The sequence below is a fragment of the Daucus carota genome, chromosome 5, assembly GCF_001625215.2.
Source record: "Daucus carota subsp. sativus chromosome 5, DH1 v3.0, whole genome shotgun sequence".
In the NCBI taxonomy this organism is placed as follows: domain Eukaryota; kingdom Viridiplantae; phylum Streptophyta; class Magnoliopsida; order Apiales; family Apiaceae; genus Daucus; species Daucus carota.
The window spans coordinates 33,633,701-33,661,355 of record NC_030385.2 but is presented as its reverse complement, the minus strand read 5'-3'; the positions used below and the strand labels follow the sequence as shown (position 1 = coordinate 33,661,355).

Here is a 27,655-nt window from a genome sequence, read left to right as displayed (position 1 = left end):
CCCCAAGGTTGTCATAAAAGGATACACTAATGCCTCCCATCATACGAGACAAGGCCTTGCCTAGAATCTATTAGTCATCATAGTTCAAGGTCTCCGCCACAGCTTATAAAATCTATACCAGTCAAAATACAACAATATTCTACAATATCCAGATTAATCTGAATGTGACAGGTAACTCATAATCACACCATTTTCTAGTCAAACCAAACTCTCTAGAAATCACCCCTGCCATTAGTAGACGTAAATAACTACGTGGTTGCATGTGGAAATGCAATGATGTGCAATTAAGTAAACACAGATAAAAATATATGCAACTCCTTTATACTTCTCATTCAGAGGGCATAACCTTCCTCAAAAAAAAAGATAACCTATTCTGTAATTTTGTATATGTTTGTATACGCAGACTAATATTACAGATCATTCCAAGTTACCGTCATTATCACCAGAACTAATGGTCAAGATTCTCTTGAGACTGACCGTAAAGCCAGCAGTTTACCTGTATACTATAGTCAGCAACAGTATTAGCTGCCCACAATGAAACAACAGAGGCTATATCTGATGCCTACTTGCAGGTTACATCAGGGCACTGCTTCAAAACAACAGGGCAACATAACAGCCCAGAAAAAGGAATGGTGAAATCTGCCAGCCATACCTACCTTCTGGCTCATTAAGCATAGCCTATCTTAGGCATAAGCATTTTTCCTAAATCTCTTGTAAGTCAATGCTTTGGTGAGAATTTTACATATAGGAACAGAGAAGGCTTAAACAACATAGCACAACATTCAACCAGTTGGCTGGTTGCTGATAGGGTCATGCCAATACTGGAGTCCAAACACTGACACCTTTAACTTTTGTCATTAGGGAGGGAGATAATGCCAAAAAGTTTCCAAGCATTATCATCTCCGTGAGTAATGAGAACGAAAAAATTGGAGATCAGGGAGAGCAACATTCAAACCCTGAAGCCAACTGTTTGCTGCTTCCAAAAGTGAGTTCTCATGCTCATAATCTTGAGGGGCACTGGGACTCAGAATTGAACCTTTGTACTTGTAAGAAGCAAGGCCAATGACTGGTAGAGAAATTTTTGAAGATCCAGCGCTAGCATTGATGACCTTTCCCACACAACTGGAACCATGAGACTGTGATTGACCACCATCTGTACCAGTTACAAGACAGAGAATAGTTTATAAACATATGTGCACAAAGACACATGCGCGTGTGAATAAATATGCAAGCATAGAGCGGGAAAAGGGGCATGTGGTTACAGAAAGGGATGGAGGGCGGGAGAGGGGGAGGAGGGAAGGAGGGTGAGGGAGAGAGAGATGTACTTTTGAAATGTGTGGAAAGGGGATGGATCGTTAAGAAAGATGCATCCAAATCCTTTAGTGTTGAACCCATAGGTATTCTATAAATTGGGTACCTGCAGCACAATTTTTAATATTACAGTTTATTTAATTACCGACGTTGACAGAGCATAAAAGCTCAACCAAAAGATAGGGAGGGAATGTTGCATAATTTCACGACTGAAAATTAAAAGTACCAAGCTATAGAAATCCAACTTGAAGGCAACAGGTCACAACTCCGATACGAACTCAGTTCCGGAAATTGAGATTCGAGATTCAAAATCTGTTGGGGAGGAAGAGAGGATACATTACAAATTTAGTTTCTTAACAAAGGAAATTTTGCTACCATCAAGAACATTCTTTGTTCAAGAACTAAACTTGCCTTATCAGTTAAAGGTTTCCGAGAGTATGGTTGTTCGTATTCCAAATATTCAAACACAAGCAGCCCGGGGGAGTTGCTATTCCCACCCTCTTCACCGGATGAATTCACAGGGTATTTGTCTCTCAGCGACAGACTCTTCATTTTTTGGGAGCTCAAATTCACAGCATTTTGGTGACTACCATCTGCAACATGTTTTCGCCTGTCCGCTTCATATTCACTGCTTTTTGCCACAAAATGGCAGAAAATGTTTCACATCACCAACATGAGCAAACATAACTTATCCAAACAAAACAATCATTTATCACAAGAAACATGCAGCAAGCATACATTTAATAAACCTTAGACTTGGGACACCTAAATGAAGGCTTACGTTAAAAAAGTATTTTCGGAACTGTAAAACATAAACTGAATTACTCCCTGTTAGTATTTCCTTTGACTTTTGCCCTTACTGTAAGGTGCACAAAAATATTAAATTTCTATTCATAAAAAAAGAAATTCAAAGAACAATGAAGCTATCTTACATATGTACTTGAAAAAATGCGTGAAAAAAGTCAAAGTGACTACTAGTTGGGGATGGAAGAAGTAACATATTTCAAGAGAAAACTCTCCAATATGTAAAAACGTCCTATTGTGGAAGGAACATACCCACAATAAATTTCTTATCATCACTTGCCTTCTGCTAATATATATATATATATATATATATATATATATATATATATATATATATATATATATATAGGGTTTGCTCACTTTGCTGGCAGCTTCATTTGTGAGAAAAGCCTTTTTATATATTACAACCACCAAGAGGCAGCAAGTCCTAGACACAGATGTTACAATATCTCCAAAAAAGCTCGATCTTTAGATATTTAGACTACACAGTTAATATATAAATAAACACTCCGTAAAGAGTAACTTCTACAAGTAAACATATATCCTCAAGTGCCATCAAGGCGCCAGGGGCAAAACATCTATCATTTTATAATGTGAAAGAAGTTCAACAAGGCAAAATTGCTTCACCAAACAGAAAAGATGGAGTGAGAAATATCTTTGGCAACACTGTACTAGTGTAAGATATGATGACTTAAAAAATAAGTAGAAAAAGATAGATAAATGTAAAAATTCATAGAAGATATACAACTGTTAACATAAAACATTGAACTGGGCTGAAAAAGAAGTTTATTCAGATCATACCAACATACTGTTTCAGTTTCGGCATTTCATGCCCAACATTAAACAAATCAAAGCATAATATATAACCTTCACTTAGAGTAGTCACATAGGTCGCCCTTACAATTTGGAAAGAGTCTTAATTTATTGATAATCAACAAGAACTACGCATCTTTTATGCCCAGTGCCTTTTGTGAATGGGTTGGGCCTTGATTCGCACCACACTCAATAAAGTTGAAGACAGGCATTATAAGATATGCCACATCTTTTATAATCAAAATTTTCAAAAAAACAACGAATTGAAGAGAATTCAGACAACAAATTAATAAGGTACCAATAATCGAGAAGTCAATTCCAGCAGATATCCATTTTATGTCAATCCAACCGAATTTCAACCCACTGCACCTTAAGATACAGTCTTACAGTGGCATGCATCACGCAATCTTAGGGCTCAAAAGGTATTATATGAGAACCTATCGTCCCATTAGAACTTTAAAATGATAGATTCAGAAATCATACATCAAGTATCAATCTCTACCAACTATAGCTTACCTGCCACGTCTGAGTACTACTAAAAGATCTCTACTCGCTAATAAAACACCATAGACAACTGATCATGTTGCTAATGGTGACAACAAATGCACAGTGTGCCCACATCTTTAAGCTACTTAACTTGATACCTTTAAACCTATTGTAAAAATATGAGCACCTGACAACTCGAGAGTCATTGATTTCCCTGTACAGATCATTTAGGGTTTTTATGACTTACTAATTGGTATGATTAAAGAAGGAAAAGGCTATTGTCATTATTCAATTATTTCTCTACATCTTCTCATGTAAGTCCACATAAAAATTTATATTTAGTACTATCTGGCAATACATTTAGTTACTAATCTGTATAAACAGGGAACGATGTTCATGTCATTATGTCAACTGTCAAGTAATCAGCAAGACAATTATTTAATTTCCATGAAGCTGAAGACCTGGCATATATGTCTACAAACACATTTTCAAAAGAAACAGCAGAATACTATCACACATATTATTTGAATCTCCAATCCATACCTCTTAATCTCAACCCAAGGGAACCATCAAAGATGTGAGATCAGAAATTTATAGTTACAGACTAAAAAAGCAAATTAGTCTAACTGAATAGATGCATCTATGCTGTGAGCTGTTTATTGTTGACCAACTACTGTACTTGGATGAGCAAGACTAAACATATTGCACACTAGAAAAACCACAATCACAGGTTAAGAACATTATAAAGAATATTCCTGCATCATTGAATAACAACACATAAAATGAAAGTTCTAATTAGAAGCACAAATATGCTCACCTATTATTAGCGGGACGCTTTGATGGATCGGCATACAACTGCAAACCAGACAAATAAGGCACATAGTACTGTACTACCGAGTCAGTTTCTTTGATGATCATCGGCACTCCTGCTCCATACACACTCCATTCTTTCAATGATTCCCACAAATCACCAAGGTTATAAAATGGCCGTAAACCAGCTTCTCGACTTCTCCATCCCCTTCCATTCACCTATTCACCCAAATAGCAATCAATCAACAACACATCCACTTGATTCAAAACATATGAACCATAATCAGCTAAGAAAACACAAATTCACACGATTTACACTAATCAACTACACTAGTACACTAAATTCCGAAATGTATAACAGCAATTCACATTGACCAAACAATAAAAAGTCAAACTTTTCAAAACAACGAAACCCTAAATAACTTAAATACCTCAGGACAATACTTTGCTGCAACATTCGGAGTCACAGCCTCCATCAAACGATCTATATTACTCTCATTTGTCACCTTCTTCGCCTCCGAAGAACCGCAATCAGACGCCTTCTTCGACAATGCACTTACCGAACCATCCGACTCACTCCGCTTCTGCGCCTCCGCAGCCTCCGGCACAGCCGCCACCGCCGCCGCCGCCGCCGGCGACTTTTCCGGCCGCTGAAGTTGCTGCTGCAATAAAAGCTGCTGGTGCCGCCGCATCGCCGGTGGATTGTAAAACCTATCGCCTCCGTGGCTCCGCGACACGGCGAAGCCTCCGGTTCCTGCCATTACTGTAAAATTATATATATGTGTATATAAATCTTGAAATTAACAGCAATTAAAAAGATAACAGATCAAAACTGAGTTGAAGTTGATTGTATCTGTGTGTATGTATAGGTGTGTGTATAATTAGGTTTTTGGGGGTGGTTTTGCAATGACTCAACGCGACTACTGGATTTTTGGCAAAACAAATTGAATAACAAAAAGTCTCGACGGGGAAGAAAGAGAAATTCTAATAATTAAATTAATATCAAAAATCTTTGTGTGAATTTACGCATGTGCCCCTTCTTTTTTTATCTAACCTTTCAAGTACAGTAGCAAAGATTAACTTACACGTGCACCAAGTAAGGCATATGTTGTTCTATTTTAGTGACACGTGGGATTTTTTATATCTGAATAACCCCAAAAGATTGAGGGAATTTATTAATTTTGTTGTAAAGAATTTGTAGATTTTAATACGAAAAATAATGGATTTGACTTTAGAACTTTATTACAATATGATGGATTTAATAAATTTAGAGAATTCTTTTAGTTTAACAAGATATTGAATCTAGACTTTAAATAATCGAGAAGTGGTTGATTATCATTTATTAAAATAATTAAAAACATGATGCTGATTAAATATTTGAAAATATTTCACTTTTAGAATGCAGGGACGAAGCTACATAGGGGCCAGAAGGGGCCATGGCCCCCCTAGGGTTTCCATAATGTTACTCCCTCCATCCCATTTTAAGTGTCCACTTTGCAAATTTCACACATATTAAGAAATAATTAATATTATGTTTTGATCATTATCTTCCACAACTAATCACCTTAGTTTTCATAACATATTGATTATGCACCTCATTAATTACTATGTATTTGGACCTTTTTTTCATTTCAAATTACACTATACATTCATAATCTCTCTAAATACATTTATGAGGGGCTTGTTGGTTGTATTTAATTCTATATTGGAAATAGTATAAAGTTTACATAGATTAAAGAGTATGACACATATTTTGGGATATTTTTTTTTTGGCAAAATGGACACTTAAAATGGGATGGAGGGAGTATTTGATATCTTGATTTAAAAGAACACAAAGTTTTACTATAATTTTTTTTACTAGTATTTTTGTATTTATTTTATATTGAATATTTTATTGTGTTAACGAAAAATTTTAGTGTGTCGAAGAAATTTTTTTGGCCCCCCTTTTGATGTTTGCTGGCTTCGTCCCTGTTAGAATGTATTGAGCTTATTAATACATTTTTACATATATTAAAATATATCAAAATAATACAAAATTTATGAGATATCATGTCAAATCTCCATTATTCTATGATATAAATGAATATCACACAAAATTAATAATTTATTTCAATCTTTGAAAATGCAAATATAAATGTTATTTTATTATAAATTCAACCCTAAATCTAATGACTTTGTTTGGAGTTATCGAAATTTATATTCAATCTATAATTAGCATACTTTGTTTGTCCTATCGGGACGTACTCGTTCATTCAATCGAACCTCTTGTAAAATATAATTTCGTGTTATTTTTTTTAAAATTATTTTAATAAAAGTTCGCAGGTCCACAGGACTCGTGATTATTATACTTTGAACGACGTCGATTATCTCTTTTTGAGTTTCATGATCTTGCTCTAAGTCGGAAGAGTCATCATCTATCACGTGTACATCATGTTCGCCCGTTTTCTCGGGTGGTCATCGTGTGTACATCATGTTCGCCCGTTTCCTCGGGTGGTCATCATGACTGTTGAATAATGGGTGCCGACATCGGTAACGGTAGCTATGACATGGGTCATATTGGGCACGATGCCAAAGACCAGGGGAATGGAGGTTTGAGCGGTGGCAGTCCCAACGGGGATAGTGGTGGTGATGGGAGCCGACTCGGTTGAGACCTCGATGGTTGTTCGGCTTGATGGAATTGTACTTTGGAGCGCATTCTAGATGTCATGGTTGTGGTCTTCTTCCCACGGACGACGCCAAATGTTATGGATCAAGTGGTGAGCTTCGTATTTTATGACTGCTCTCGGTGCATGAGATGCCTACGTATTCTCTGCTTGAAGAAGAATCAGGTCTAAAACGTAATTCTAGTTTATAGGGGTAGAGCCCTTTATACAGTAGTCTCGACGTTAGAAACTGATTGGAAGTATGATTCCATGTACTAAAAAACTCATAGAAGTAAATTTCTTCACTGAAGATAAAATAAGACTCTTAACCTGTGTAGTCGATGTTTATCTAGGACTCTAGACGTTTATCGTTAAGTAATCAGAATACTCTTAGAACTCCGAAGTTCTAGATCCTTCCATTTAGTTCCCTGCATGGAGTAGGATTTGTGTATTCGGGTCTTCACAGGGCTCGTTACTGTATTCTCACCTTGAGTGGCTGGAAGCTCAAACTTTGGACTTTGACAGTTCAAGTAGCTCAATTGTGGGCATGCTTACGAGCCTCATTAGTTAATTACGAAATTAATTAATATTTAAGTGTCTCAGGCCCTAATTAACCGGGCTTTTATGTTTTTGGGCATTTTAATAATCCTTTGATAATTTATTTTTTTTTTGAACAAAAGAAAATAATTCAATAAATAATAACCATACGGCATCTACAAGAATGATCGAGTCGAACAAACATAGAAAAAATTAACATGCCTGTCTTCATACCCAAGATGAGACAAATAAGCGATGTTAAAATTGACGACGGTACATGTATAAATCCTTGCTCTGTGTTCACCATCTTTTTCAAAAACTTCGTTTGAGCTATCAACCACAAATGCAATTCCCGAAGGCTTTTATCGATGAATCCAAACCAACTCTCACAGAAGAAGAAGAGAAAAATCACACACTCTCACCAAGGAGAGAAATCAAATTATAATCAAAACAAATTAGAGAAAATCCAACTACAAAGACGTTTTGATAATTTTTTTGTCAAATTAGATAAAATAAATAATTTTTTTTATTATATTATACGACATGAATTGATAAGACTTGATGTGAACTTGTTCACAGATAACATGACAGTAATTTAATAAAAAATGTTAAAGTTCAGACATAAAAATTTGTAAAAATATAGGTTTAATTTTATCGAAAGAAAAGATGAATACATGTTTTATCAAAAAGATTGAAATTTTCTGGCAAAAAAAAAAGAAGATTGAAATTTAATTAACGTAATAAAAAGAAGAGCATGTATTTATTGAGTAAAATCTAAATAGCTATTTTTTTCATTCATTAAAATTTTAAAATTAATAATAAATAATTTTATTTTGAATTGAAATAAACTATATCAAAAATTTATCGACAACCTAATTGAAGTATTTAAACTAAAAAAAATCTATTTAACAATTACCCCAGAGGCCCAGACTAAAAATACCTTCAACCGATCTCTATTGCTCTCATTTGTCGTCTGATCTATATAAATCTGACGCCACTGCGGTAGCCCACTCTTCTAAATCACTCCGCTTCTCCGCCTCCGCTTTGAAATCGTGATTTACATACACATCTCTACAAGATGGATCCGGATTCAGTTAAATCCACTCTTCAAAACTTAAATATGGGGAATGTCATGGCTGCTGCTGCTCGTGATTATCAGAAGGTCTTCATTTCCTATCAATTTAAATACGTTTATGTATGACATCGCTATTTTAATGGAGTTATATTTGTAGAGATGGATTGTAGTTTGTTTGATAAACCGATAAAAACCTTTTAGAGTGGTGTATTGGATTGGGATTTTAAAGCATTTTTTTGCATTCATGAAATCCGAGGGTATTCGATTGGGATTGTTTGAAATCCATTAAATCTTGAGGTATTCAATTGGGATTTTAAATTATGCTACAAAATCTGGTGGTATTCAATTGGGATTTTAAATTATGCTTTAAAATCCGATGGTATTCAATTGAGATTGTTTAAAATCCATTAAAATCTGATGGTATTCAAATGCTGATGGATTTTTTTTCATTTCATAAAATGATGGATTTTGTGGCATTCTTCAGTGTATTTTAAGTTTTTTGAAATGCCATCAAAATCAATGGGATTTTGAAGCATTGTACCTAAATCCCATCAACTCTGCGACATTTTATCAAGAATCCGCACAAAATCAAAATCCCATACAATCCATTAAAATCTATAAACTAAAAACAATCCATTAAAATCCCAATCGAATACACCCCCGTTAATTTGTCGTTTACATTGTATTGTGCTTGTTTGAGCAATTACTTTTCCTTAATTTAACAGGAAATTCTGGCACAAGAGAAAGCTCATGCCTCGTCCACTTCTAATCAGGAGGTTGATCTTGATGAGTTAATGGATGTGAGTTGAGTTGGTTGATTAACTTAGTTTATGTCGAAAGTTGTTTTCGTGTTGTATTTAGTTAATTGTTTCGGTGTATGTCAACAGGATCCCGAGCTTGAAAAGCTGCACGCAGATAGAATTGCAGCTCTCAAGGTGTGCACTTGAGTTAGGATTGAATTGAAAGCTCGTTGTTATGACGGAGTAATGATTGGTGGTTGTTTTGCAGAAAGAAGCTGAGAAACGACAGTCCTTGAAGAAGCAAGGGCATGGGGAGTACAGGGACATAACTGAAGGTGACTTTCTAGGAGAAGTCACTGGTTGTGAAAAAATGATTTGTCACTTCTACCATCGAGAATTTTACCGCTGCAAGTAAGCTTGACTTCTAAATCCGTTCGTTCATTTTACCTCTTTTCTTTTGATGCTAGAGTTACATTACAGAATGTAGTATGTTAGTTTGGACATTGGTACCTTGAGGATAATTAAGAAATGATGCCAGTTATCACGCTTTCCGTTGTTCTTACTTACATACTATATGAAGAATGTCCCTTACTTCTACATCCTTGAAGATATTTTAAGAAAATAGCTAGGCTTATAGGACTAAGATATTCTCAATTATGTATATCATTGTCCATTATGCAAAGAACAGCACTCGTATACTCAGAGTTTCCTGCAAACGATCCATGATGAATAATTAGCCAGCAATCCACCTGCCAGATGAGATTTTCTCGCTTGTCCTCTGTGAATCTACATGGCATACCACTTTCAATTCATTTTAAATAAGATCAGTAATAGTCTGCCATGTAGGTCTTGGTCAACACTTTTCACACTTAAATTAATCCTCTACTCATACAAGAATAATGTGAATGACTGGAATTTAATTTACAAGATAGTGTGAGAACATTTTTGTTGCGCTCCTTTAACTCGCTAACCACCTGCTAATCAGAAGGTAACTCACACAAGATTTCGTTTTGCAGGCTGGTTTTCCACCATCCAATAATCAAAATTCATTTGCATCCAATAAATTGTACATTAGCCTAATCTTATGGCAAAGCCGTTATCTATGTACATCTGAAACATGCAAGGGTACCATCATCATGTTTGTGAGGGAGATTACCATTATTTTATTAGGTTAATTGGCCCATATGCTCCTAAACATTTTATATGTAAAAAAGCTGAATTTAGAAACAAAATATTGAGTCGTTTTAAAAAAATAGGCTTTCTTAACCATTATTCCTTCAATGCCATTATTTTCAACGTCTTTGAAAAAATATAAGATCAAATAGATCAGGCAGATTTGTGACAAAATAGATATGGGTGGACTAAAATAAACTGGTCCCCAAAAGCTGCCAGTCATGCATATTTTAGTTCAACAGCAATAGAGCTAAGCATTTGAATAGGATCCTGTAAAAACATCATGATCAGAATCGATTTACAGCTGATATTTATGATGATTCACATGGTAGGATCATCTTCTTCAAAATGGTTGTATTATCTGTCAAAATCTTAAGGTGTACAGTATATTAGGGACTATGTATATTTGCATTAAGGTTTAATAGTGGGTAGTCCGTATTATGATATAGCAATTGTCAGTTCTCCAGTCTTGGTGTAGTGATAGTTTCTTAATTATGTATCGGTAGCACGTGTATGCCATGGAATCATCTGCACACATGAGCACCCACACTTCTAGGTCAGTAAACTATAAATTTCACTCATTATTTATTTTTTCTGCTAAATTTATCAGCAAGTATTATATCTGGACATGCATATGTTTGGCAAGTAAGAATATTATCTGTCTTGCATGAGGGTTATTTATATAACTACTCTTATGCATGATGAGTAGCTCGGATTTAAAGTTTTTGCTTGGTCCACTGAAGTTTCGGCATCTCTTGTTATCTTTTGTGAAAATATCAGATTTAACTTTTTGTTCTAAATTAGATATGAAAGGTTATTACTATGTGATATGTGAATCTGTCATTTGTTTGAATTTCAAGGATAATGGATAAGCACTTAAAGACTCTTGCAGCTAGGCATTTGGAAACCAAGTTTATCAGACTGGATGCCGAGGTTAGCATTTTCTTGCCTGGTAGCATTTATGTGTATGGAGTAGCTCTTGTGGTCATATTGTTTATGTCCAGTTAGTATTAAAATATATGTTTGAAATCTTCTTTCTAACCGGAAATGATGTGCAGAATGCCCCTTTCTTTGTTGGGAAACTAGGAATTAAGACTTTGCCGTGTGTCATACTCTTCAGGTCAGATGAATTTCTATTTCTTATTAAGTACTCATATTGGCAATTGTTTTTCAGCTTCTTAAAAAATTTCAGTAATTCCTTTCCTTGCCAGATTGCCATTTTTTTCCTTGCCAGATTTCAGTGATTAAAATTGCCGTGGCATAGTTTTTTTTCCTTGCCAGATTGGCTGCATCATTACCTGCTATGAATGTTAGTTTGTGTCTTTTGATGTCTTCACTTACTTTATTTTCTGACTAGGCGGGCTTGGCCAAACGTTTGGGATTTATGACATTGAAATTGACTAGTGATGCTTTTACAAACGTATTATGTTAAGGAAAAAAATATCTTTCCTTAAACAGAACATGCCTGGTTATCATCAAATGTCATTTTTGGAGTGTTCAAGAGTTCCTTGTATTTGCTTTAATTTCCTTTAATTATAAACCATGTCTGTGCTATTTATTCCATTAGAATGGTCATATAACAGTTTCATAATCTTCCTACTGCGGGCTTTGTTATTTTTCTTGGATTTTGAATTTGGTAAATAGTTTGTATAGGCTAATCTTGAATGTGCTTGGGGTAGTTTACCCTGTATAGTTGTGCTAGGATGCAAAGGGTCCGTAAATCTATTTTGGGGTCTAAAATTGGAAATTTGGAAGTCTAAAATATCTATGCTGATATGAGATTGGATCCTTAATCTTTTTACGAGAAAAGTCTTCGCTGAACATTCGCTGAACATTCATCAATCTTGTTTGTCCAGACAAGGCATTGCAGGTGATAGGCTGGTTGGGTTCCAAGACTTGGGAGCAAAAGATGATTTCTCCACTAGGACTCTCGAGGCACTACTAATAAAGAAAGGTATTCATATGTTTGAAGTGAAAATTCTCTGGAGTTTTACTGCACATTCTAAACCATCGTTTCACAGGTATAATTAATGAGAAGAAAGAAGATGAAAACAATGTTTATGATGAAAGCAGACGTAGGACAGTGAGATCCTCTGCATATTCTGATTCTGATTCTGAATGAATTAAGAGGTGAAGATACATCAGTTCTCTTGGGTGATGAGTTGTTAGGAACTATTTCTAAAAAGTTCATGTTTATCAAACCAATTTATTAGTGCTTGTTATATATTTGGTGATATGATTCCAGCCATTCCCACAGATCCCATGGCAACCAATGTAAGGATGAAAGGAGCAACCGCTTCACTAGACCTATTACTTGGGTTCTGCATCAAGCCAGTATGTACTATGTATCTTTCTGAATGGGCAACAAGTAGCTGCAATTCTTGACATTTTTTACTCTGACTGGAAATTAGATAGTGTGCTTTTTGAACTATTAAATCTGTATACTCCCTCCCTCATCCATAAAACAAACTAATTTTATAATCTGATCAAATCTTTTAGTTAAAAGGTGTTGGTTCAGAATAATTAATTACTAGTAACAATTGATTATCACTGACATAGGTGAAAATAAAATAAATTACTATCGCTCACTCTTTATCATATGCATGTTTATTGTATGTCAGAGACTCGAACTTGTTACGAATATATCCTCATTCCTCAACACTCATGTTAGAAAACCCTTGTACTTAGATTATTACATACTTAGATAAGTCACTTAAATATGAATTTAGGGACATTTTTCTCGTACTTTATTAACAATTGCTTTATTTTCAGCATTTATACACTTCCGTAGAAATTGCATATTAACGAGATTAAGAAATATTTACAAACTATTTTCTTCATTGAGCACTGCATAGCATTTTCCAACCGCCGAAAGAGTGTGATGTATTATGTAACCAGCCTCATAGTTCCTTGTATGTAGATGGATAGTAGTTCCTTTGTCCAAAAATAAGGAGAATGCAGAATTGTATTCCTTTCCCAATATCATATATCATCAATCCAATTCTACTCCCAGCCAAACTCCCCAACTGACTTCCCACAAGAAATCCAATCCAATTTAGTTTCCCTTCTCCATAGATTCCTCCAGCATAAGCACCAAGAAACGTTCCGATTCCCCTAGTAACCCCCTCCGCGAAGCTTCCACCCACGTAAAGTGTTTCAAAAACATCCCATAGTGATGAAAGAGCTGGTGCAGTGACATGTTTCAGTTGCCTGTACGCTTGTTTTGCAGCCGCTTTGCCTTTTTCTTTGGCGGCCATTATGTCCAGATTCTGGTCTTGTTCTATATATTCTGTAATGGCTGCTTTGGTTGCTTCTGTTCGTATTCTCTGTACATGAACAGCTCTGATGTAGAAGAGGTATGCCTTCAATAGCTCCTTGGTTATCCATGCAATGGTTCCGTAGCTCATGTCGAAGCGATTCCAGAATGTGAACCTTTCTGTCCAGCTCTTCGAAGAAGCCTCCCCTCCTACTAGTTGGCGACATTTTTCAGCTGCGAAATCAACAAAACAAAAGATCAAATCGGTTATGTTATCGAAAACAGGGAAGTGAATTGACAGTCAGTGTTGGATATGGAACTTGCCTGTGAAACTGAGAAGAATGACTCCAAGGATGAGTAGCAGATGCTGCCTCGTTTCCACTTTCATCTTTGGTTGTTTTTACCAACCTGATTTTTTATGACAGAATCAAGTTGCTGAACCTGTGGTGTGTAATATATACTGAGAAAGTAGAGAATGTGAGGAAGGAACCAAAGGAGGTGGAATAAAGGGCTAACCGAAATTGAGAGGCAAAGCAAGCATCAAATTCCAGGTAGCATGCATGAAACACAAGAATGAGCGTAGCTAGAAATTCAAGTCTGCAAGATTTATTTTTTTTATATCAAGAAATTTCCAATTTTGTGGGTTCATTTACGAATTTTGCAAATAAAAATTTAATTAATTTAGTTATATTTAAAATAATAAAAATATTATATATAAATTATAATTACTAATTCGGTGGTTCACTGAACCCGCTCACTATATGACGACTTATCATTTAGAATATCTCATCCCCAAAACTCGAAATAATTTAGGATATCTGATCCCACATACTCCAGTTTAATATATTTACAGAATTTCGTGAATGAATGATAGGCGTAATTTAGATGTCAAATTTTGTTATTTCAGAATACAGAGTGCAGAGTCGTCTAACAATTCTCTGATCTCCATCCGCAGTTAAATCTCTCCCCCCTCATTACCATCTCCTGCTTATGCATCTCCTCCCTGATCACCTCTCTCGTCTATAAATCTCTCTCTCTCTCTCTCTCTCTCTCTCTCTCTCTCTCTCTCTCTCTCTCTCTCTCTCTCTCTCTCTCTCTCTCCCCTCTCTCCCCTCTCTCAATTATTAGTATTGAACAACTTGATCTGCAACAGAAAGCCTCAGCCAGACAACACATCTGCACTTCATTCACAAGCTCTTCAGTTTCGCGTGGCTAGGGTTTTTCTGACTTGTTTTTTGTTGACATAAATTGGCTTGCTTCTGAGAGTTTGGTGGTGAAGAGAAAATGGGAATATGCATGGGAAAATCTGCAAAATGTGCTCATGCTTCTTCTAATCAGTTCATGGGTATGTCTCTTCTTGATTTTTGATATTTCTTACGTGAACAATATGATATGGTATGCCCTTCTATTACAATTATTTACAACATTCTTTCTTTTTCTCATGATTTTGAGTGGAATTGCGAAAGGTGTTGATTTTAATCTTGTTTGTTTGTTTGTGTGTATTTGTTTGTTTGTTTAATCCATGTGTTTTGTTTGGTTTTTGGTGTTTTTGGCGATTTTTCGTGTTACATGTGATACGTTTCGTTGTTCGCTTCGCATACGACGAGACAACTTGATCGATAGCATAGCGGTGGTGGCGGATGGTGGCGGTGACGGCGGTTTCAGGACGGGATCCGGTTTCAGAAAGGAAAGTGCGCTAATTGTGCCTTAATTGAAGGCGGTAATTGTGCCTCGTTAATTATGCCTCTTTATTGAGGGCGTAAATTGTGCCTCAATTATTGAGGGGGTAAATTGTGCCTATTTATTGAGGGCGTTAATTGGGCCTTATTTGAGGGCGTTAATTGTGTCTTAATTAAGGATATTAATATTTTATTATTATGCTTTAATTAAGAGCTTAATTGTCTCAATCATGAGTTATCATGATTGTGGGAATATTTTGATGTAATTTGTTAAATATATCGACTTACATTCTTTTGTTTCTCTTGTTTTATTTTCAAGATTCTTGGAAGAATGCCGGTTTTCTTTTCGGACATTAAAGTTTTATTGTCTAAATTTCCCCGGTCATCTTGCATGTCCGACGGTTAGATAATAAGCTTTCTCGAATGAAAAAATTATCACGGTGAATTGCCGATTCTCGTTGAGATTTATTCTCATTTTCAAAAAAAAGAAAAAAGAATACAGAGTGCAAATAGTTGCGTAATGTTTTAGGCACTGTCAATATTTACAGTTGCAGTAGCTCATCAAATGTCAAAGAAAATGAAATCTAGGCTTTCACAAGCGTATACTCCACTTTAATAAATAACAAGATATTTTTAAGAGATTCAACTGACGTGTAATTCCCTGATAGGCAGATATTCGATAAGAAATCAATGCTCATAAATCACCACTCTTAATAAGTTCTATCCGTGCTGTTGCTCACACCATACCTCCATTTCTCAAAACAACAATGTCTTCAACAATCTCTAGTATCAGCCTCTCATCCACCCCAAAAATCCTGGCCAAGGCCAGTGACTCACCTAAAATAAAATGTCCATGGCTCAACCAGCCATGGAGGAGGTCCGGTGGCCATTGGACGGGCCAACGTATGATGGTCCGTCCAATGGCTAAGACTCCGGACCTCTCGGAAAAAGTGGCCGAGAGTATCAAGGAGGCTGAGGAAACGTGTGCGGGGGATCCAGCTAGCGGCGAATGTGTAGCGGCGTGGGATGAAGTGGAGGAACTGAGTGCAGCTGCTAGCCATGCAAAGGACAGGCAGAAGGCTTCTGATCCGTTGGAGGAGTTTTGCAAGGATAACATGGAGACTGAAGAGTGCCGTACTTATGAAGATTGATTAGTTGTGGTTTGGAATGAATGAAATGATTATGATTATGATTATGATTATGATTATCTTGTGGAACTTGGATTTGAACTTTGCTAAATAAATGATTGTTAGGTGTTTAATGATTATGATTATTGAGTACTTTCGTGTTCTGCAATTTCATTTGGGATATAATGATCTAAAAGATCTTGCACTGCGTCGAACAATCGCTGAAAACTAGTGTAGAATATGCAGAATGGTCTAGTTTTGTTGAGTTGCGATTCTGATTATCTGGCAACTTGAATTTTCAAACGGTACCAAAACATCGCTCGGATGATCTGCAAGTTGCAACACTGTCTGCTTAGTTTTCTAACCTTCCTAAAATCTGGTAAATTATAATATTGAAACTCATATTGTTATAGTACATTACGAAGAACATTTTAAAAATATAACAACAAACAAACAACACTATTATATTACCTCACTTTTTCAAAAAATAATATTTATCAAGATTATAATTACATAATTGATCATAAATTAAATTTTATATATGAAATCTGACAAAGAAAAGATATATATGAAATTCAACATTTAAGTTCATATATATGTTGTTAATATGAAATATTGTGGAATCCTGGAGATAATCCAGAATGAAATCGTGCTTATATCATATATTCATTTCTCACTCTTTTATTTACCAGTCTTTGATTTGTTACTTGTATATATTACTATTTTAATTTGATCATAATATATATTATTATTAATTTTTATACTATTCAAGAGAAAGAAAATATCATGACCCATTTAAATCATATTTAAGAAGAAAGAAAATCTCATGACCCATTTAGCAATTTTGACAATCTACCATATTGAGAGTACAAACAATAAGAATCTAGTACACTAGTGGGAGTGGCTTTAAGAGATTATAAAACACAAACCTCTTCAAGTCCTGCAGTCATGCGACTTCACAAAGTATATCATCGCTTTTCACTCTTATCATCTCTCCCATCTTCAGCTCTCTCTTTGCATCATTCTCTCTCTGCTTACAAAAAGCACATTTCTTTACCAATTCGATCTCTTTCTTTTCACCACTCTCACAATAATTCTCTAAAACCCATTACTGATACTCATTTTCTTGGAAAACCCACCAAGAAGATGTCAACCCAGTCTGATTTTTGTGCTCTTGCTGCTGAAAACGTGGGTCCAAATGGTTCTGCTACTTCACCCCCAACTCAGGCATACGAAGATGATGATGGTGCGTTTGTGTGTATATATTTATGTCGTGTATGTTTTTGTTGCCTGATTTGTTTGATTCTTTTTGAAGTTTTGGTTGTTTAGGGAGGTGAATTGCAGTAAAGTAGAGATTTTTAAGCTTATTGTGCACTTGGGTTTTGAAATTGTGTAAAATTGTAGTTTTTTGATGCAAAATTTGGGTCTTTTTAGTAATTTGGGTGAAGGGTTGCTAGTAATTTGAAAGCAACAAGCTTAATAAATTATAAGAAAAAATATCTTAATGGACATTCACTCATGATTATTCTGTACTTATATGTTTTTCTTACACACACATGTGTATTGAGCACTTTGATGAATAATATTGTGTTGGAAGTCTTATTCTTTATTTGTAATTGTGTCTAATTAGCTTTGGAAGGCGGATATCGGCTACCTCCTCAAGAAATTAGAGATATAGTTGATGCACCACCTCTTCCTGCACTATCATTTTCTCCTAAGCGTGATAAGATACTATTTCTCAAGCGGAGGTCTTTGCCTCCTCTATCGGACTTGGCAAGACCAGAAGAAAAGCTTGCTGGCGTACGAATTGATGCTAAATGTAATTCGCGGAGTAGGATGTGAGTTCCTATGGAGTTTATTTTTTTTGCATTAGCTAATAGTTCGTGTCACAATATGGTTTGTTTGTATATTATCTAATCAACGATGTCTTCTATGGTCTGCACATTTGCTATCTGTGTAAAAGGATCTACATATTTAATATGTAGCACCTTTTCCCATTCTACAAAAGCATTTTCACTTTAAAATAGATTTTGTACCAAAAAAGAGTGTGGTAATGACATAAATACCTTGTTTTTGGAGAAGATGGACAGATATAAAGATTGCTGAATCTTCGGCCAACTTTTTTGATATAAATGCTCTGATGCATATATGAGATGCACATTTGAAGAATGTGCATCTTTTGCAGTTTGAAGAGATACTTCTTAAATGCGTATCTGCTTTATTGAAAATCATTAAAAATGCCCGAGTACGAAATTCGTATCTTATAGAAACGGGATACGCATTCTAAAAATGCGTTTCCCATATGTTAATTTTTGTCCAAACAATTTAAATTGTTACTTGTCTGAGAGTTAAAATATTTTATTTTTGGCCATTAGCCAAGAAGAGATTACTTTTAGCTGATAATAATTATGATACACAAAATTTCAAGTTTTATGTCAAGAGCGAGTTATTATACCATCAATTTTTACTTGAACTCTTACCTGTAACTCTGCAAGTATTCGAAGTCAAGTATGCCACAAAGATAAATGCTATATATATGTATTCTTTACAGGTCATTTTACACTGGGATTGGGATCCATGACTTGCTTGCTGATGATACACTAGGACCAGAGAAGGAGATTCATGGCTTTCCAGATGGTTCTAAAATAAACTTTGTTACCTGGTAAACTTTACTTATCCTATCTCCATCCAGATGGGCTCTTTTGGCTTTGAAGACCTTTTATTTCACTGAAGTAGTTATCCTTGTTTCTATGTAATTATAAAAAGTCGCTCCTTGACCTCCTGTATGAGCAATCCCAAGTATTTAGGCCTAGAACCCATGTCTGTTGCAGTTTCTATTCGGCTTAGTTTTTAAAAAGATCTCAATTTTCCAAGGATTTTTTTAATCTAATACAAATATTTTTTATTGTCTTGCACCCCCCCACACGCACACCCACATCACCAGCTTGTAAGTTTATTAACTTAATTCCATTAAATAACACTGCGGGAAAGAATATTAAATATATAAGCATCCTTTTTTAATGCATTGCTTGGGGATGCTGATGACTTGGTGCACGTCTAGGGTGTGCCCCAGAGGAAAGTAAGAGATGGGAGAATTCTCTGGTTACTGATTGTTTAAAAATTTCCTTATATTCATGGATATATGTGTGTGTGTGTGTGTGTGTGTGTGTGTGTGTGTTTGTGTGTGTGTGTATTATTAACTTTCTTCTAAAATTTCCGTCGAAAACCTGTCTCATGTTTATCCACCGATGTCTTAGTGGACTATAAGACTTTTTCTGGAATTATTATTATGATGTAATGGTGAAAGATTTTCCGTACTCTAATTTTATTACTCTTATGTCAACCAGGTCGCCAGATGCCCGTTACTTATCATTCTGCATTCGAACTGGTGAGGTAAAGTCGACGACTTACTGAAATTAAATTGCTGGTTTGAGATCATCATTTCTTCTTTGACATTTCACCTTGACATTTTTGCTTTCTAGTTATTTTTAAAAATGCTAATGAATTTAGACAGCTTATCACTTTATAAAAATCCTACTTCAGTTGTCTTTTCTCACAAGCATTTTATGCAACAGGATGATGATGTTGGCAGTAAGCTCAGAGTTTGGTTTGCTGATGTGGAAACAGGAAAAGCTAGACCTTTGTTTCAGTCTCCAGATATATGTCTAAATGCAGTTTTCGACAAGTATGCTATAGTATCTGGTGTTGTATATAATCATAGTGCTTTTCTACCTTGCAATGTTGACACTTACAATGTCTTTTTTCTTGATTTTAGTTTTGTATGGGTGGATGATTCTACTCTCTTGGTTTGCACCATCCCTTTATCACGTGGCAATCCACCAAAGAAACCTTTGGTACCTTTCGGCCCTAAGATTCAAGCTAATGAGCAGAGAAGTGTTGTTCAAGTTAGAACCTACCAAGATCTGCTCAAAGATGAGTATGATGAAGATTTGTTTGATTATTATGCTACGTCACAACTTGTTTTGGCTTCCCTAGATGGTGCAGTGAAGGAAGTTGGTTCACCAGCTCTATATACATCATTAGATCCCTCTCCAGACAGGAAATACATTTTAATTTCATCATTTCACAGACCTTATTCTTACATTGTTCCATGCGGAAGATTTCCTAAGAAGGTTGATTTGTGGACAGCTGACGGTAAATTTGTTAGAGAAATTTGTGATCTTCCTCTTGCCGAGGACATTCCTATTACAACCAGTAGTGTCCGCAAAGGAATGCGCTCACTTAATTGGAGAGCAGATAAGCCTTCAACACTCTATTGGTAGGACATCTATGCCTCTATGTTTTCCTTTTTAATGGTTATTATATTTGCTACTTCATTTTTGGGTTTTGAAGAACAGTAGATGTCATGACCACTCTATATCCTGTATCTTGTCCATTTACAATGTACAAAATTGTAAAAGCTACATACATACATACATATATGTGTTTGTGTGTATATTTTATTAAATGAGAATATACTTCATTATTTTTCAGAAATAAGTCCTTATTTTAAGTACTTATATTTACTAAATAACGAACATTAAACACCTGCTTAATATATATTTCTGAAAAAAGATAAGACGTGAATGTGTACTTTTTCCCAAGAATGAAACCTTATTTTCAGATAATAAGTTTACCCAAACAGTGCAGTCATTATTATGAGTTGGACTGTTCTGCCTCAGAAGTAAGATTCATCTTTTTGACTATGAATGTGTCTCAATAACATCCGTGTTAAATTTGAGTTCAGGCATGAATTTTTATGCATCATCTATAGATAGTATTATGAGCTCTTTATACAACGTTATGATGTTATATTCAAGTAGTTAAGGTAAGTAGGCCAAGATAGAAATTAGCAAGGAAGCAAAGTAATAAGAGGGGGTGCTTTTGCACATTTTTGTATCATAACTTGCTGATGACTCGCCATTATGTGTGCAACTCCCACAAACACCCCACCCCAGCTTGTCTTGCAATCAGTAGATGGAGAAAGAAACATAGGCCTAGTCAAATCACCTAAACTTTTAATTGTGCTAATACAAAACTTTGACCTCCCCAGATGAGTCTAAATTCTCACCAGAACTCTTAGCTAGAAAGAAGTATTTAAGGCCGGTATATAATTAAACTACTAAGTTTGACTTGGAGTTCAGGTTGTCTTGAGTTTCCCGAAGTAGGAATGACTCTTCCTATCACTTATACTATGCAAGCAACTGAAATTCACCTCAATCTTTATGTGGTGGTTGTTTACTTAAATATGTAACCATTGTTATCTAGTCGACGACTAGTCGTCGACTAGTCAACGACTAGTCGACAAGTCGTTTTATAGAAAAAGTCAAGCAACGACTTATTTAGTCTGGCGACTTATTTTCAACATATCAGTGTCTCCCTGATCTTTGTATCATTTCAACTTCACATTAGTATTTCTTTCCTATCACCACTTTCTGGCTTCAATTTATATGTGAACTAACAATCTGCTACGTTGTATACATCTCCCTGTTGCTTATTATCTTTTACTTTTGATTCAAACTATGAACTGATGTGTGTTCAACTATATTTTATATATTAAATCTAGTAAAAATATGTATATGAATGACTTGTCGACTTTTTACGACTAGTCGGGCGACTCGTCGACTAGTCGATTCCAAGGTATCCGGGCGCCGAGGCTCGACTCGGCGCCGTAATAAGCTTGTATGTAACACCCTTATTTACATGCCTTCTTTGCCTGCACTTGTAGTCGTTTATGTGTTGTAAATCATTGATAGGGTGGAAACACAAGATGGCGGCGATGCTAAAGTGGAAGTGTCTCCTCGTGATATAATCTATTCAGAACCTGCTGAGCCCCTTCAAGGTGAAAAGCCATCGATTATGCACAAACTTGATCTTCGCTATGGGTATGCATTGAAGAACTCTCTCTCTCTCTCTCTCTCTCTCTCTCTCTCAACTATGTGTGTGTGTGTGTGTGTGTGTGGGTGTATGTGTGTTTGTGTGGGTGTATGTGTGAGTTCGTGTGCACACACTATTGTGTTTGCTCTCGACAGCGGAAATAAGTGTCAAAACAAAATTGAGTTAGTATAATGTGTAATTCACATTTCTGCCAGGATTCTATAGCAATGTAACAGTATCTTGCTAGTTTTTTACTTGTTAAAGCAATAATCAGTATAATGTGTGAGACCTGTAAACCTTTCAGAGGGATCTCTTGGTGTGATGATTCACTCGCTCTAGTTTATGAATCATGGTACAAAACTCGGCAAATAAGAACTTGGGTTCTGTCTCCTGGAAATGATGATACGAGTCCACGCATACTGTTCGATAGGTCTTCAGAGGATGTGTATTCTGATCCAGGATCTCCTATGTTCCGGAGAACACGCGTTGGGACTTATGTGATTGCAAAACTAAAGAAGGAAGGTGATGATGGCACATACGTTTTGCTTAATGGAAATGGTGCGACACCAGAAGGAAACATCCCGTTCCTGGACTTGTTCAACATGTAAGTATGTGATTATTATTACATTGTTAACAATTCTAAAAATGGAACAGTAATCTTACACATTCAATTACAGAAATACAGGAAGCAAACAACGAATATGGGAGAGCACAAAAGAAAAATATTATGAGACTGTTGTTGCATTAATGTCTGATCAAGATGAAGGGGATATTAACTTAAACAAGTTAAAGATACTGACTTCTAAAGAATCTAAAACAGAAAACACCCAATATTACTTACAGAGATGGCCAGAAAAGAAGCCGATTCAAATTACAAATTTCCCCCATCCATACCCTCAGTTAGCATCGCTGCAGAAAGAGATGATTAGGTACCAGAGGAAGGATGGAGTGCAACTTACTGCGACCTTGTACCTTCCACCCGGATATGATCCTGCAAGAGATGGACCTCTTCCATGTCTTGTATGGTCATACCCTGGCGAATTTAAAAGCAAAGAGGCTGCAAGCCAAGTTCGTGGTTCTCCTAATGAGTTTTCTGGCATAGGTTCAACATCGGCCCTGCTTTGGCTTGCAAGAGGGTATGCAACTTACTTTTACCATCTCCCAATATATCTATGTCTTTAAATAAGTCATCTTTGTGAATGCCCTTTATCTTGTATTCTATCCTCACGTGCAATATATGTTTTGGACAAATATTGATTGATCTAAGTCTTACAGGTTTGCCATTTTGTCTGGACCAACAATCCCTATCATTGGCGAGGGTAAAGAAGAGGCAAACGATAAGTATGTAAAAAAACATTCTCTCTTTACATTCACATGTTCCAGTTATATATAAATTCATGTTTACTTTTTGCAAGGCAAAAATGAGCTCCATATATTTGATCTTCATTCTTTATTTGTTTTGTTACAGCCATCTTTGTTTTTTTGGGATTTCCTCTTAAATAAAATCCTTTGACATGGATTTGTATGTGATCATTTAAAGTATTAACTTGATGGACGCATAATAACTAATGATACTATGCAGTAAATAAGAACAGGTTAACAGTGACAGCGTGATCAGTGCCCTTTTTATAAACTATTGAAACACAGGTGGCTGATTAGTGAAAGTGTATCATCTATTCACCTCACTTTGTTTTTGAAGGGGGGAAATACCAATATATTATCCATTTGTGTGGGAGGGGGGGTTATTTTTCATGATTTAGCTTCCTCTTGAGCCTTGGGATTTTTCTTATTTTTTTATATCAAAATTATGTGTGCACCAGGTACGTGGAGCAGCTAGTTGCAAGTGCTGAGGCTGCGGTGGAAGAAGTTATACGCCGTGGGGTGAGCTCTCAGTTCTTCAAAAGTAATTTCTCTATTTCATCAGAAAGACGTACTAATTTAGTGCCACACTTTGGGTAGGTGGCTCATCCAAACAAAATTGCTGTTGGAGGTCATTCCTATGGTGCATTTATGACTGCAAACCTCCTGGCACATGCCCCTCATCTTTTCTGTTGTGGAATTGCTCGCTCTGGAGCCTATAACAGAACACTTACTCCTTTTGGGTTTCAGGTATATTTGTAGTCAGGAGGGAAATATAGACATCAAAGGCTTATTGTTGTCATTCCTTTCAATTTTATATTGCTCTGTCAGATATAAATCAAGCAGTGGCCACAGATCTAAAGTTATAAGAATCGTACTCCTACCACAACAATGATATTATGATCTATTTAAAATTTGACAGCTATACATATTACAATTAAAACTAAATATGAATTACCATCCTCCCTTTTAGGGCAACTCATTCTTTGACCATTTCAGTAGTTTTTGTGACACTGTGCATATTAGCAAGACTATATTCTAACCAAAATTTAGAGAAGGACGTTAATATTATTCCTACATTGCAGCGGATATGATTTGGTAGTCAGTCAGTGCATTAGATATTCCTGTCTTATTATCAATTAGTTCTTTCATTTCATACATTAAATATTCGAAGGTCTATCATGATGTTCATTAATCAACAAAACCTTAGCATTATATTTTGGGTGTAAAGCCGTAAAATATAAGCACAATTTGACCCCTTTGGGGTATTAAGTTGTGCACGTGCATCTTTTAAAGAAAATTATAAAAATGCATATCGATATTTGGCAGGGAGAAGAGTAATGAACTGCTTGTGGCAGGATACTAATCCCATGATAGTATATTCGACTTTCTATTACTGTTTGCCTTAGTCTGGTTCCATTTTCCTGTAATTGACTGTTGTTGTTCATGTAGAATGAGGATAGGACACTTTGGGAAGCCACTTCAGTTTATGTCGAAATGAGCCCATTCATGTCGGCTAACAAGATAAAGAAGCCTATCCTACTTATCCATGGAGAAGAAGACAATAATTCAGGAACTCTAACTATGCAGGTAATACAGTGAACTCTTGTTTAGGTCTTCAATTGTATTACTTTGTATAATTTTAGGACTTAATTTGTATTACTTTGCCAGTACCTGGTCACAACTATGATCCTAGTGTCAGCATGTGCTACAGTTTGTCTTCAGTTTGCAACTGCCTTCACATATTTAAGTGGCCTAGGTTTCGGGGGAATGCTCTAATTTGCTATTTTCATGTCACTATGCAGTCAGATCGTTTCTTCACTGCTCTAAAAGGTCATGGGGCACTCTGCCGCTTGGTGATTCTACCTTTTGAAAGCCATGGTTATGCAGCACGAGAGAGCATTATGCATGTCCTCTGGGAGTCTGATAGATGGCTTCAGAAATATTGTGTTTTAAACACTTCTGATGCAAATGTAGATTCTGATTTAAGTAAAGATGCAGGCAAAGAATCCACAGATTCGGAGAACAAAGCAGTTGCTGCTGGTGGAGGAGTGCAGGAGCTTGAACTTCTTGAATTTGATACATTTCAGTTGATCAGAAGATCATCACTATGGTAACATCAATCGTCCAGTTATATCTGTTGTCTACTTGCATTGGACTAAAAGTAAAGTAGTAAACATTAATAAAATGGCATTCTCTCATATGTTAAATTACTTGGTAATGAACCACTAAAGGATGCTATTGTAGTATTGTGTCAAGCTCCTAAGCCATATAGCAGTTTAATAGCATCCTCTCATATGTTCAGAGTACTTGGTAATGAACTACTGAGCAAAACATGCCATAGGATGCCGTCATGTCAAGCTCCTGGGCCATATTGCAGTTGAGGTCCTCAGCCCTTAGGCCACTGCATTGTAGTAATGAACTCGTGATAAAATCTGATGTGGGGAGACGGGGGGGGGGGGGGGGGGGGGGGCTGGATTTTTGTTGGTCCACTGTATGGTGCCATGAAACTATGAAAGTGAAGCTAGGTTGCACAATCAAATATTTAGGTGAAATTTGATCTTGGGCAAAGAGAACGCAGCAGAATGAAGAATATGAAGAAACTTTTGGATATGAAAGGAAGAAAGATCAGAGGACAGAGATAACGAGGTTAAGAAGCACCTTTAGATAGAAGTGCCTAAATTAAAATGAGAAAATTAAAGAATGGTTGATGACTATTGTATGAGGTTTATAGGTATCATGAAATATGCAAAAATTTTGACAAAATTATCTTTACATAGATGAGCAGCTTGAGTTAATGTGTCATAAATCTATTTGTTCGCCACTGCAACATTACCCTTGTACTTTTAAAAAGAGCAGAAAATGAATAAAGCCTAGCAGTCCTCAAACAGACATTTATGCATTTGTTTCCAATCCTCAAATAGACATTATGCATCTGTTTCACCACAGAAAGTGCATGTTATTCCGCTCATGCATTGACTTTAGAATTAGAAAATAGATGTCTTTCTTATCTCATTTTACTGTATTTCACAGATTTACGGTGACTTGGAGCAAAGCTGCATCTGTAGAGTGTAGTGCATCGTCATATGGGTTCAGGAAAGAGTATCATGACCGTACAAAATTTTCCCGATGATCATCCTCAGGCATGAAATCTAAAATAAGGCAAATATCTCCAAGACCATTTCTTTGCTATGTTCGGTAATAAAACTAAAGGGAAAGAAAGTATACAAATAGACATTTGATACAAGAGCCTGACCATATCTGCCAGGCTTTTACATCACAAAAACGTTTTCTCTTACAAGATTTGTAACATCTGATGATGGATATTGTTTCTTTCACATACATGAATTTAAAGATGGTCATATCTTAGTTGGGCAACTGTTTGGATACTAGAAGGTACTGAAGGCTTTAGGAAAATCTTGAGCAGTGCCATTTGATAGACCAGAACTCTGTTTTCAGTCCTGAAGTAATTATTAGAACTTTAAAACAATGAGTACCAATAGTTATAGGTATAGTTGCTGATGTGCATTTTGTAGAACACTTTTTATGGGCTGTCTTGAATCTTTTACGGAAAGATAAGGCAGTATAGAGCATGGTCTTGGCTAAATGGCCATGTTTTTGCATTGAACCCGTAAAGTGACAGCATCGTATGGAGTTGGTAGGTTGTGTCTTAATCAATTAGAATGGAACTTCCATGACTATTGTCTGCCTCCTCTTTAGTGGCCTCTATTTTGTAAATGAGATTCATAAAAACCTGCTGACCACCTTCTGCGGAAAGTTGGGCATACACGGCTTTCTTCGTCAGTCTATTCCCTGCCGGGATTAAGCAAATTTTTGTTTTTAGAGGGCAGTCAAATAGAGTCAGCAAAATGCACATGTAGGCCCTTTTGACCCTTGAAGACTTTGTCTTTTCAAGATGAGAGTGAACATCATTTTTATGTGCCACAGCCCGCAGGTGCTTTAAAG

General features: G+C 36.0%; 4 protein-coding genes across 7 annotated transcripts; 2 read left to right on the top strand and 2 right to left on the bottom strand.

Annotated features, from left to right (window-relative positions):
• Nucleotides 1-305: 305 nt before the first annotated feature.
• LOC108220229 (uncharacterized) lies at nt 306-5,242 on the bottom strand. 2 transcript variants are annotated; one of them, XM_017393935.2, is made up of 6 exons: nt 4,656-5,242; nt 4,232-4,443; nt 1,723-1,939; nt 1,538-1,623; nt 1,326-1,417; nt 306-1,153 (listed from the first exon to the last, which is right to left on the bottom strand). In XM_017393935.2, exons 1-6 carry the CDS (start codon nt 4,983-4,985, stop codon nt 897-899), a joined length of 1,194 nt encoding a protein of 397 aa, XP_017249424.1. In that variant the 5' UTR covers nt 4,986-5,242; the 3' UTR covers nt 306-896. The 2 variants fall into 2 exon arrangements, with proteins under 2 accessions (XP_017249424.1, XP_063950610.1); XM_064094540.1 differs by having other exon boundaries at nt 600-1,153; nt 1,723-1,942; nt 4,656-5,134.
• A 3,075-nt stretch (nt 5,243-8,317) lies between these two features.
• On the top strand, nt 8,318-12,785 carry LOC108222732 (thioredoxin domain-containing protein PLP3B). Of its 2 annotated transcripts, none has more exons than XM_017396629.2 (9): nt 8,318-8,565; nt 9,204-9,278; nt 9,366-9,413; nt 9,487-9,629; nt 11,252-11,324; nt 11,450-11,511; nt 12,248-12,345; nt 12,413-12,521; nt 12,637-12,785. In XM_017396629.2, the coding sequence occupies exons 1-8, from the start codon at nt 8,482-8,484 to the stop codon at nt 12,511-12,513; spliced, it is 684 nt and encodes a 227-aa protein (XP_017252118.1). In that variant the 5' UTR covers nt 8,318-8,481; the 3' UTR covers nt 12,514-12,521; nt 12,637-12,785. The 2 variants fall into 2 exon arrangements, with proteins under 2 accessions (XP_017252118.1, XP_017252119.1); XM_017396630.2 differs by having other exon boundaries at nt 8,349-8,565; nt 12,649-12,785.
• A 319-nt stretch (nt 12,786-13,104) lies between these two features.
• LOC108222733 (uncharacterized) lies at nt 13,105-14,121 on the bottom strand. Its single transcript, XM_017396631.2, has 2 exons — nt 13,972-14,121; nt 13,105-13,881 (listed from the first exon to the last, which is right to left on the bottom strand). The coding sequence occupies exons 1-2, from the start codon at nt 14,033-14,035 to the stop codon at nt 13,292-13,294; spliced, it is 654 nt and encodes a 217-aa protein (XP_017252120.1). The 5' UTR covers nt 14,036-14,121; the 3' UTR covers nt 13,105-13,291.
• Nucleotides 14,122-14,851: 730 nt separating this feature from the next.
• Nucleotides 14,852-27,067, top strand: LOC108222731 (probable glutamyl endopeptidase, chloroplastic). Of its 2 annotated transcripts, none has more exons than XM_017396626.2 (15): nt 14,852-14,992; nt 18,084-18,291; nt 19,005-19,115; nt 19,801-19,846; nt 20,029-20,138; nt 20,229-20,732; nt 22,210-22,338; nt 22,635-22,934; nt 23,008-23,466; nt 23,606-23,671; nt 24,151-24,211; nt 24,290-24,439; nt 25,142-25,279; nt 25,495-25,802; nt 26,723-27,067. In XM_017396626.2, coding segments are annotated over exons 1-15 (2,652 nt in total). In that variant the 5' UTR covers nt 14,852-14,931; the 3' UTR covers nt 26,724-27,067. The 2 variants fall into 2 exon arrangements, with proteins under 2 accessions (XP_017252115.1, XP_017252114.1); XM_017396625.2 differs by lacking the exon at nt 14,852-14,992 and adding an exon at nt 17,326-17,699.
• Nucleotides 27,068-27,655: the final 588 nt, after the last annotated feature.